Below are 12146 nucleotides of genomic sequence, written 5' to 3'. Positions count from 1 at the left end.
GTTTCCTTTGCAGTGCAGAAGCTTCTTATTTTGATGAGGTCCCAATAGTTCATTTTTGCTTTTGTTTTCCTTGCCTCCAGAGACATGAATAAGAACTTGCTGCAGCCGAGCTCAAAGAGGTTGCTGCCTGTTTTCTCCTCTAGGATTTTGATGACTTCCTGTCTTACATTTAGGTCTTTTGTCCATTTTGAATTTATTTTTGTGGTATATAGTATTTCTATCTTTAACTTTGGGATGCTATTTTATTGTAAATGGGACTGCTTTTGTTTTCCTTTTCAGATTTTTAATTATTTGTGTATACAACTGCAACTGATTCTGCTACTTCACTAAATTATTTAATTCTAACAGCTTTGTTGTGGAGTCTTTAGGGTTTTCTATCATCTGCATCTGTTACATCATCTGCATCATCTGATTTACATCATCTTCAAACAGATGATTTTATTTCTTCTTTTCCAACTTGGATGCTTTTTCTTTCTTTTTCTTAGTTGCTCTGGCTAGAACTTCCAGTACTATGTGGAATAGAAGTGGCGAATGCAGGCATCCTTACCATGCTTATTGATCTTAGAGGAACAGCTTTCAGTCTTTCACCACTGAGTATGATGTTTGCTGTGGGCTTTTCATATATGGCTTTTATTATATGGAGGTAGTTTCCATTTTCCTATTTTGCTGTTTTTTAGTGTTTGGTTAAATCCTTTTTCTGCACCAGCTGAGATGATCATGTGGTCTTTTTCCTTCATTCTGTTAATGTGGTATATTATCCTGATTCCTAGCATTCTAGGAGTAAGTCTCACTTGTGTTGTATAATCCTTGTCAAATTTGGCTGAATTCTGTATGCTAATATTTTAAATTTTATGCATGAATGTTCATAAGAGATGTTGGTCTATAGTTTCTTTTCTTGTCAGTGCCCTTGACCAGCTTTGGTATCATGTTTATGCTGCTCTCATAAAATAAATTCAGAGGTGTTCCCTCTTCTTCAACTTTTGGGAAAATTTCAAAAGGATTGGTATTAGATTTTTGATTACTGATTCAATCTCCTTACTAGTTATAGGCCTATTCAGATTGTCTGTTTCTACATGATTTAGTCTTGATAGATTTTGTGTTTCTAGGAATTTGTCTATTTCATCGGTTGTCCAGTTTGGAGGCACACGGCTATTCATGGTACTGATCCTTCTTATTTCTGTAGGATCAGTAGTGATGTTCCCACTTTCATTTCTCATTTTAGTAACTTCAGTCTTTTTTTCCTTAGTCCATCTAAGTTAAGGGTTTGTCAGTTTTTTTTATCTTTTTGAAAAACTGTTTTTCTATTCTTTATTTTGTTTTTCTCCTTTCTTTTTTTTTTTATATTAATTCCTTCCTTTTGCCGGCTTCAGGTTGAATTTGTTCTCCTTTTTCTAGAAGTTCCTTAAGTTGTAAAGTTAGATTGTTGGCCTGAGATCTTTCTCTTTTTTTAATGTAAGTTTTATAGTCATAAATTCTCCCCCTTAGCACCATACATTGTGCTGTTTCCCATAAGTTTTGCCCTGTTGTGTTACCAGATGTCTTCATCTCTATTTTTTTTTTTTTTGGCTAATTTCCTTATGATTTCTTTTTTTTCTTAATGTTTATTTTTTATTTTTGAGAGAGACAGAGCATGAGTTGGGGAGGGGAAGAGAGAGAGGGAGACACAGAATCTGAAGCAGGTTCCAGGCTCTAAGCTGTCAGCACAGAGCCCAACACGGAGCTCGAACTCATGAACCACGAGATCATGATCTGAGCCAAAGCCAGATGCTTAACCGACTGAGCCACCCAGGCACCCCTATGATTTCTTCTTTGATCCACTGGTTGTTTACAAAAGTGTTCTTTAATTTCCACAACTTTGTGAAATTTTCCAGTTTTGCTTTCGTTAACAATTTCTAACTTCATCTGATTTTTAACAGAAAAGATACTTTGTATGATATCTATCTTTTTATATCTATTGAAACTGAATTTGTGGCCCTAATATTTGGGACATCCTGAAAAATACCCCATTTGCACTTGACAGTGTATGTTGTTTTGCTGGGTAGAGTTTTCTGTGTATGTCTGTTACATCTAGTTGGTATATTGCAATGTTTAAGTCCTCTGTTCCTTATCTTCTGTCTGCTTGTTCTTCCACTATTGCAAGGGGGATATTGGTCTCCAACCATTCTAGTTCTCCCTGTCAGTTTTTGTTTTATATGTTTTGATAGTCTGTCATTAGGCATGTAAATGTTTATAATTGTTATACTTTCTTGGTGTAGTGGACATTTATTAATATATAATGCCTTCTTTGTCTCTTTTAAACTTTTCTGGTTTAAAGTATGTCTGATATTAGTATTGCTACTCTCATTCTCTGTTTTGGTTACTATTTGCAGGGAATATCTTTTCCTGCCCTTTCACTTTCAACCGGTTTGTGTCTTTGGAACTCAAGTGAGTCTCTTATAGACAACATATAGTTGAATCATGTGTTCTCCATTCTGCCAGTCTCAGTCTTTTGATTAGAGAGTTTAATCCATTTACATTTAAAGTAATTGATGAAATGGTGGTACTTCTGTCATTGTACCTTTTGTTTACTATATGCCTTATAGGTTTTTCCCCCATCTCCTGCAATACTGTTTTATTTGTGTTTAGTTGATTGTAGTGAAATGTTTAAATGCCTTTCTCACTTCCTTTTTATATATTCTATAGGTATTTTCTTTGTGGTTACCACAGGGATTACATTTAATAACCTAAATTTGAATCTCTACCACCATAACTTCAGTGACATACAAAACCTCTGCTCCTTTACAGTTCCATCTTCATCCTTTTTGCTGCTGAAGTCACAAACTTACATCTCTATACATCCTGTGCTCTAAAACATAAACTAAAAATTCTTTAAAATGCAGGAGTCTCTTAAATTATGTAGAAAACAGGATTCAGAGTTACACTCCAAACAGTTATAGTAATGCTACCTTTATACTAATAATTATGTTTTCTTTAAATGTATTAGTCTCTTAGATCATTTGGAAATCAAAGAGTACAGTTTCAAACCAGGGTTAACTTATACTGGCTTCTAGGGGCCCCTGGGTTGCTCAGTCAGTTGAGCATCTGACTCTTGATTTTGGTTCAGGTCATGATTTTAAGGTTCTGGGATTGAGCCCTGTACTGAGCTCTGCACTGAGCATGGAGCCTACTTGGAATTCTCTCTCTCCCACTGTGGCCCTCTCCCCCACCCTCTCTAAATAAATAAATAAATAAATAAATAAATAAATAAATAAAATTTATACTGGCTTTTAAAACTGCCCACATTTATGGGGCACCTGGTTCAGTTGGTTAAGTGTCTGACCTCGGCTCAGGTCATGATCTCATGGTTTATGAGTTCGAGCCCCACGTTGGTCTCTGTGCTGACAGCTTGGAGCCTGGAGCCTGCTTCAGATTCTGTGTCTCCCTCTCTTTCTGCCTCTCCCCGACTCATATTCTGTCTCTCAAGAATAAGTAAAACATTAAAAAAATTGTTTTAATTGCCCACATTTTACCTTTATTGGGACCTTTATTCTGTCATACAACTTTAAGTTAATGTCTGATTTCATTTCACCATGCAGGACTCCCCTGGGCATTTCTGGCAGGGCAGGTCTACTGGTCACAAACTCCTTCCCTTTTGTTTTTCTGGGAATGTCTTAACTTTACCCTCACTTTTAAAGGGCAGTTTTTCCAGATACAGAATTCTTGGTTAACACTTGGTTTTTTTCCTCTGAGCACTTTGAATATATTAGGTCTTCTGACCTCCAAAGTTTCTAATGAGAAACTTCTGATAATCTTATTGAAGATCTTCTGTATGTGATGATTGCTTCTCTCTTGCAGCTTTCAAAATCCTCTGGCTTTGGCTTTTAATCATCCCATAACAGTTTGATTATAACAATCTCTCAGGGGGCGCCCAAGTGACTCAGTCGGCTAAGCATCCAACTTTGGCTCAGGTCATGTTCTCATGATGGGTGAGTTCGAGCCCCACATTGGGCTCTGTGCTGACAGCTCAGAGCCTGGAGCCTACTTGGATTCTGTGTCTCCCTCTCTCTCTGCCCCTCCCCTACTCACTCTCTGTCTCAAAAATAAATAACAAATTAAAATAATAATAATCTCTCAGTGTGGGGCTCTCTGATTTCCTCTTATTGGAGTCCCTTAGGCTTTTTTGATGTCTTTCATGTCTTTCATCCAATTTTAGAGTTTTCATCCATCATTTCTTCAAATCCTCTCCTCCCCCTTTTCTCTTCTCCTCCTGGGACGTCCATGATGCATATATTAGTTCTCTTGATGGTATCCCACTAATTCCTTAGGCTCTGTTTGCTTTTTTCAATCTTTTTCTTCCTGTTCCCCAGCCTTGATAGTTTCCATTGTCCGATCTTCAAGATCACAGATTCTTCTCCCTGCTCAGAGCAGCCTTTGAATCCCTCTAGTGAATATTTCGTTTCAGTTACTTATCAGGTCCAGAATTTTTTTCTTTTTAGGTTTCCTATCTCTTTATTGATACTTTCATTTTATTTGCACATCATCTTCTTGACTTTCTCTATATCTTCTTTTAGATCTTTGAGCATCTTTTTTTGACAGTTGTTTTGAAGTCTTTGTGGTATGTCTAACATCAGGGATTTGGGAGGAAATTTTCTGTTTATTTTTTTTCCTTACTGAATGGGCCATACTTTTTGTTGCCTTGATTTTGTTGTTGGGACACTGAACATTTGAATCTAATAACGTGGTAACTCTGGAAATCAGATTTTCTCCTTACTCCATGGTGTACCGTTTTTGTTTATTTGAATGTTGTAGGCGGTCTCTGTGTTGAGAATCACCCTGAGGTGTAAACCTAGTCTTTTCTGAGACTTTCCCTTGGCATGCATGGTCACTGTCTAATTTTCCCCATATATGCTGTTGTTTGTACATGTCCTTGGTCTTTAATGTCTGGCTCTCCAAAGGGGAAAAGGCAAAAAAAAAAATAGAGGGAGGAAAAAGAGCACTGGTCCTTTAAATCCCCTGGAAGTCAAGTGGACTTGTGACAATGAGGGAATGTTAAAACAGTGGCTGCCTGCCCATTTGCCTGTACCTCTGTGGTCAGAAGCACCAATCGGGGATCAGGGCAGAGATCCCCCGTTATTTTGGAGAACAGGGCCCTTAAAAAAAGGCTCACTCTAATTCCCAAGGCTGTGCTAGACTAAAATTAACTACAATTACCATCCAAGCCTTCCCCTGGAAGTTGCAAGCTTTAGTAGACTCCAGAGTTCCAAAATGGCTTTATCAGATTCTGCCAGTGCGATCGCTGTCCAGTGGGGACACAGATTCCTGATGGTCCTACTCTGCCATCTTTCTCTATTTCAAAGTATTTTATTTTTTTCTTTTTGCCGCTATTTCTGCAGGAATATGGTAACTTTCTCTTTTGAATGATCCTTATTCATATTTGGTGATGTTTGCTTTTTTCTTTTTTTAATACCAGTGGAGTGAACTTTCCAGCTATATGTCCCCAGGTATCTATGAAGGGATCGTCTTTCTTGCTATCTTTCAAAAAACTTTTTATAACTTCTGCAGTTCGGCCCAATACCACTAAGGAAATCTCATACAGGGGCACCTGGGTGGCTCAACCGGCTGAGCGTCTGACTCTTGATCTCGGCTCAGGTCATGATCTCACAGTTCATGAGTTTGAGCCCCACATCAGGCTCTGTGCTGGCAGCACAGAGCCTGTAGGGGATCCTCTGTCTCCCTCTCTCTCTCTGCCCCTCCCCTGCTCAGCCTCTCTCTCTAAATAAATTTAAAGAAGGAAAAAGAAAATCTTGTACATATAAATGTACAAAAATGGAGAGACTAGTATCATGAGTCCCCAAGGGCCCATCACCAGCTTCAATACTGATCACCTCATAGCCGATCTCCTTTTCCCTAGACCCCACTGACTTCTCCGCCTCCCATATTATTCCAAATTCCAGGCACGTATCATTTCATCTGTAAGTACTCCAGTAGAGCTCCCTCAAAAGATATGGGCTCTTTATCGTAACCACAGTACCATCGTCACATCTAAAAAAACAAAAACAAAACAGTAATCCTTAATACTGAATATCCATGATCCATAAATGATTGGAGTTTTTAAACTGTTGGTTTGAATTAGAATCCAAATAAGATCGTACTCTGCAGTTGGTTGTGTCGTTAAATCCCTTTTGATGCATAGGTTCCCTCTCCATCTTGTTGTCCCCCTGCAGTTCAGTTGTTGAAGAGACCAGGTCACTCTTCCAACAGTGAAGTGCTCTTTAGACTCTGGAATGGCTCCTAAAATCAGCACTTCTGACAAACACTCAAGTGACGTGCACACTGGTCTGAGGCCCGCTGCTGAGCAGTGGGTCCCTTATGCCTCTGCATTCCTGTCAATTGGTGGGATTTCACCGAGAAAATCCTGGCCCAACAGTGTTACATTTCAAGAGAACTATTTGGGAAAAGGTATCTTTTTATGCCAGTTACCCTGATAAGAAATAGAACAACGAAAACCCTACCACCACGTCCGCAGACCAAAGGCAAAATAGCACTGTACCAGCTGTAGGATCACACTTAGTAGTTAAGGCAATGACGGTGAAGGAAGTATTTAAGAAAAAAAAAAAAAAAAAGGTTAAAACTGAATGCAGTCACATGTCCTTTGGGAGGAGTACCACTGACCCCAAATGCACTCGTCCCTACGATGGGCACTCTGGGTTGGAGGGAAATTGGGCCTGACACCCAGGAGGTGCTTTATGCTGTCATCCCAGGTGACCTGCATGAGCCCCACCAGCACCTGGGTGGGTGGGTGGGGATGAGCTGCATGTGGTCTCTCTGGCCACCCACCAGCTGGTCCGTCTGGCCTGACCAGCTCAACCGCCCTCACACTCACAAGCTCCTGGCCTCGGCACTCAACCCCATAGCCAGGGGAGTGTAGCCTGCACCCCTGTGCTGGTGCATGTGACAGGCCGTGGGACCCGCAGCAGGCAAAGGGCCAGCAGCCCATGATGCTTTGTTTGCTTAGAGTTGAGAAAATGTCCGTGGGTCCTATCAACAAATGGGGAGACAGCCACAGAATCATCATGGGGGTGGCAGGGTCCCTTTGGGCCTCCCAGGCACTGCTGGGAGTGGCCCGGTGTCCATGTGCTCTAACTGGGACCTGCATGCAGCTGACCACAATGGGTAGACCTCTGTCAGCCAACACATGATGGTCGGTGTCTGCCATGACTGTGAAAGATCTTTACTTATTATTCTTTATTATTTCACTTAAAATTTGATTGTTGGAATTCTATTCCTAAATATATGCCCCAGAGAATTGAAAACAAGTCCTCACAAAAACGTGTGAGTGTTCACAGCAACATAATTCCCAGGAGTCAAAAGGTAGGACCCCCCCCCCCCCAAATGTCTATTTCAACACAGTGTGGTCCATCCATATAGGGGACGGTCACACAATCATAACAAAGAACAGAGTTCTGACACACGCCACACTTTGGAAACATTCTGCTGAATGAAGGATCCAGACACACAGACCACTGATGTATGGCTCCAGGTTTACCAGATGTCCAGGAGAGACACGCGGTGGGGGGGAGGAGGAGTGGACAACAGGGAGTGACTGCTAATGGGGACTGGGTTTCTCCGGGTGATGAAAATGTTCTAAAATGAGATGATGACGATAGTTGCAAATCTGACAACTACCGAATTGTACATTTTAAAAGAAGTGCCTGAGTGGCTCAGTCGGTTAAGCATCTGACTCTTGATTTTGGCTCAGGTAATGATCTCCTGGTTCTTGAGATCAAGCCCCATGTCGGGCTCTGTGCTGAGCGTGGAGTCTGCTTGGGGTTCTCTCTTCTCCGTCCCTCCCCCACCTGTGCGCATGCTCTCAAAATAAGCATTTAAAAAAGAATTTTCTAGGTATGTGAATTATACCTCAATAAAGCTGTTACTTTTTTTTTTGTAGTGTTGATCATTAAAGATCTTAAATCTTTTTAATTTTTTTAATGTTTATTTACTTTTGAGACAGAGACAGAGACAGAGTGCGAATGGGGGAGGGGCAGAGAGAGAGACACACACACACACAGAATCTGAAAAGGCTCCAGGCTCCCAACTGTCAGCACAGAGCCCAATGCGGGGCTCGAACCCCCGAACCGTGAGATCATAACCTGAGCCAAAGTCCAGCGCGTAACCAACTGAGCCACCCAGGCACCCCTAAAGACCTTAAATCTTACCCCTGCATCTCAGCAGCATCTCTGACCCCTGGGCCACGCAGACCCTTCACAGTCATGGCCCCTAAGCCCTCAGGACCAGTGGCAGGGTGGTCGGGCTCTGAGAGGTGAAGTGCCCGGAGCAGCGCTGAGTGGGCGGGGCCCTGCTGGTCCCCTATCCAGGGACAGGGAAGTCAACCAGCTGAAGCAGTGGGTCAACACGCTGATGACGTCCATCGCCAAGGAAGAGGAGACAGTGGCCGAGCTGCAGCTCAAAGCTCGAGTGTTCCACTTCGGCGAGTACAAGGGCGCTCAGGAGGTAGGCCCCCGGTCAGCGGTCAGCGGGTGTGGAGGGAGTGTGGGCGACCACAGGCCTGGGGCCCGGTCCCTTCAAGAGCACCCCCGGGAGCACCTAGTGCCCAGTACTCAAAGCCAGTCCTGAGACACTGAAATGTTCTGGGGCAGCCACGCCCCTTGCCACTTTCCAGGCTCTGTAGGCCTGACTGAGGGGCACCGGCTGGAGAAGGCCCTTGGTCCCCAAACTGGAGCCACCCCATGTACTTATGCCCCTTGGCTGCTCAGCTGCCCCCAGCACACCTCCTCCATTCCTTTGTCCTTCCATTCAACAAATACGTCTGCTTCTTCCACACCAAGTGTCCGGAAGGCGAGCCTGCCAGGAGGAAGAAGGCATGTCCCCAGGCCAGGCTGAAAGAGTGAGAGTGTTCTGAGAGCACAAAGGGCCAGGAATGTGCCGGGCAGTGGCACGACCTTCCTGACAGTGCCGCTGGGGTCACAGGCATGGCCCCAGCTTCCTAATTCAAATTCCTTCCTTCATTCAAATTACTGATGAGCACCTACTGTGTGCCAGCACCAGGCCAGGGACAGAGGATGCCACGACAAGCTAGGCCAGTGCCACCGGCCTCCTGCCAGACAGACTCACTGGCTGCCGGCCTGAGCCTTTCTGTCGGCTGTTCCTCACTTAATCCTCACACCCAATCCATGTGGCAGGGGATGTTACATTTCTGAGTGTCAGCGGGCTCAGAGGGAGGGGTTCATCTGCCCCAGGCCACACAGAAAGTAACTCACAGGACAGCGTCCAGTGGAGAGCTGAGGTCAGTCCAAGGGTGGAACAGGAAGGCTCCCTGGAGGAGGGGACTAGGCCACGTGCACAGCAAGGCAGCTGGGGTAGAGGCCGAGGCACAGGTGTGAGTCCCAGCATGGGGGCTGGAAGCCTGGACCGGGCTGACCACAGGAGGGCAAAGGGGGTCAGGCAGCTGTGGCCTAGAAAAATCCAAGTGTCCAAGCTGTTTCTCCCAGGGATCCTGAGTGTGCCGGGCAGAGCTCGGGGAGGCCAGCCGTGTCTCAGCAAGGGGCCCTGGGTCTGGCAGGCTGTGCAGTGGGGGTGCACGGAGGCCCACGCAACCCCTCTGCGGGCCTGCCTGCCTTGCAGGACAAGCTTCTGGAAAGCCTGAACCGCAAGGTGCTGGACGTGTACCGGCACTGCATCGGCACCCAGCAGGAGTCCAACCTGGGCACTGTGCAGATGCTCACCATCATCGAGCACTACCTGAACGAGCTGCTCGAACACCTAGAGCATGTACCCCAGGTCAAGATCGAGCAGGCTGAGAAGGCCAAAGAGAAGGAGCGCCGCATGAGGTGAGAGCCCAGGCCCCTGTCCCACCGGGCCGCCTCACGCAGTAGGGAGGGCCCTGAGGGCGAGGATGCCCTCCACACCCCTGCCCCTGCTCCGGGCTGGCCTGTCCTCTGAGAGCTCCCGAACCAGGGAGAGAGGACCCTGATGCTCTGACCTCAAAGACGAAGCCAGGGGGTCTTCCAGAGGGGGCATCAAAACTCAGCCCAGTGAGGGAAGGCCCTCTCCTGGAGTGGGAGACGATGTGGACTCGGGGAGCCCAGGAGCCAAAGTGAGGGTGTGGACAGCATGGCCTTGCCCTGAGGACAAGGGGCAGCATTGGCCATTTTCTCTGATGGATGGGAGAGGGAGAGATTGGCGTTGCCAGAACCCGGGGGAGGGAAGGTGCAGACTCAGGGAGAAGCTGAGGAAGGCCGGTTTAGGGGCAGAGGCAGGCAGGAACACTTGGCAGTCATGGGTAGCATGGACCCATCCTCCAGGGGGAGGCCCAGGGAGCTCCCCACAGACCCAGTGGCTCTGCTGGCCTGGGGGGACTGCCTGCTTCATTCACTCCTGTGCAGGGCCCTGAGACACGGCCACCTGCAAAGAGCCATCTGCCTCTCCCACAAGCAAAGGGGCTCTTCCTCTGTGTCCCCTGTCCCGTACCCTGGTAGAAGCAGGCACTGGGCAAAAGTTTGATGAGCAGAGAGGCACACACAGAGGTGGACCAGTGACCAGGGAGGGGGACCGAGGAACGTGGGCCTCCAAGGGGTAGGAGCCGATGGACCAGAGCTGGGACCTCCAAAAAGCAGGGGCAGCAGCCAACCTGGCCTGGCAGGGAAGGGTGAAGAGTGGGGAGTTCTCTCAGAGGGAGGGCCATGGCCTGACAGAAGGCTGCATCAAGGAGCTAGGAAGGGAAGCTGGCAGCCTTCCCAGGCTCCTCCCGTCTTTTGATGTGTCCTGTGCTGCTGCCCCCCGCACCCAGACTCCGGGAAGAGAAGGTGCTGATGCAGAAGCAGCTGCAGGAGGAGCGTCTGCAACGGGCCCAGGCTCGGGCCCAGGCAGAGATCAAGAAGAAGGTGGGCATGGTGGCCCTGGGGAGTCACTGCTGGGGAAGGGGCCCCACCGGCAGGCATGGTTGAGGCCGGGAGGGGCTGAGGGCCTGGCTCGCACCGTTTGCAGAAGCTACTGCTGAGACCCCGGGGGAAAGACGGAGCCATCAGAGCAAGGCGGGGGTAGAGCAGGGTCTCCCGGTCCTGGCCCACCGATCCCGCTGCCCCTCAGGGCTGCCCTCCACCTCCGGACCCGCTTCCTCTGCGAGTCCTCCCCTGGGGCTGCCTGCCCTCTCACACAAGCACTCCTGGTGACTGGCCTGGCTGCGCACTCCCGGCCCTGCCCAGGTGCAGGCCCCCGGCTCAGCCCCTGCAGGGTCCCACTGTACCACCTACACTCCAGCACGACCCCATCACTGCAGCTCATCCTCTGTCACTAGGGGTCCCCCCGGCCACCCCACAGGGAACAGGTTCTGGCCCTGGCAGCAGGAGGTGTGCTCCCTCAAGCAAGCCCAGGCCTGAATACAGCCCCCAACAGACAAATGAGGCCGAAGGGCCACTCTCTGAAAGGTAGCACTCTCCACGCTGTCACGTGGGGATGGCAGACACTGGGGCGGGGCGTCTCCTCCTGAATCCCCAGCGCAAAGGAAGTAGGTTCCCTCTGTTCAGCCAGGCATTCCCAATCTGTTTTGAGGTACATCCCTGCACACACACACACACACACACACACACACACACACACACATCTAGGGGCCGGCACCCCAGGGAAAAGGCTTCATAAACGCAGGCTGGACTCACTCCCGGGGCACTGAAGGGCAGCTCCGGCCCAGAGCCCACAGGCTGAGCAGAGGCTGGGACCTCCACGGGGTCCCCCGGCCTCAGCTCCGCAGCCTCGAGAGGCATGCTGCCTGGTGCCTGGGTGTCTAGGCGGCACCTTCCGGCGCAGCGAGGCTGCGGAGCGCAGGCTCACGGGGTCTTACTCTGCAGAGAGGCAGGAGGCTGGTGTGTCGCTCCCAGCTCCCAGTCCTGAAAATAAAGGTGGAGCCTGAGCACGTGCTGATGGACAAGGACAAGGAGGAGCAGCTGCTATTCTTCACCTAGCCCTCCGGCGCTGGCCAGCCCCTCTGCCCACAGCACGGCAACAGCAGCAGCAGGAAGCCCGGGCAGGGCAGGGTGGTCAGCTGGACGTGGCTGGTGCAGGATCGCCGTGCCCCCGCCCCCCCCCCCCCCCCCGTGGCCTCCCGCTGTGTTCCCTTACCTGTGTGAAATAAACTCTCCCCCTCTGGTGTCTTG

At 48.1% G+C, this 12146-nt stretch overlaps 1 protein-coding gene across 7 annotated transcripts in view; it reads left to right on the top strand.

Annotated features, from left to right (window-relative positions):
• Positions 1 to 12091, top strand: part of CFAP100 (cilia and flagella associated protein 100) — a 51847-nt gene extending 39756 nt beyond the window's left edge. For 6 of the 7 annotated variants that reach the window (XM_042962486.1, XM_042962511.1, XM_042962501.1 and 3 more), the window contains 4 exons: positions 8355 to 8490; positions 9622 to 9827; positions 10787 to 10880; positions 11841 to 12090. In XM_042962486.1, coding sequence (XP_042818420.1) covers positions 8355 to 8490; positions 9622 to 9827; positions 10787 to 10880; positions 11841 to 11954 — 550 coding nt within the window. In that variant the 3' untranslated portion in view covers positions 11955 to 12090. Of the gene's footprint in view, positions 1 to 8354; positions 8491 to 9621; positions 9828 to 10786; positions 10881 to 11840 lie in introns of all 7 variants that reach the window. The other variant, XM_042962516.1, reaches the window with a different exon arrangement.
• Positions 12092 to 12146: the final 55 nt, after the last annotated feature.

The sequence above is a fragment of the Panthera tigris genome, chromosome A2 (assembly GCF_018350195.1).
Source record: "Panthera tigris isolate Pti1 chromosome A2, P.tigris_Pti1_mat1.1, whole genome shotgun sequence".
NCBI classification, from domain to species: domain Eukaryota; kingdom Metazoa; phylum Chordata; class Mammalia; order Carnivora; family Felidae; genus Panthera; species Panthera tigris.
This window is presented reverse-complemented; position numbering and strand designations above follow the sequence as displayed.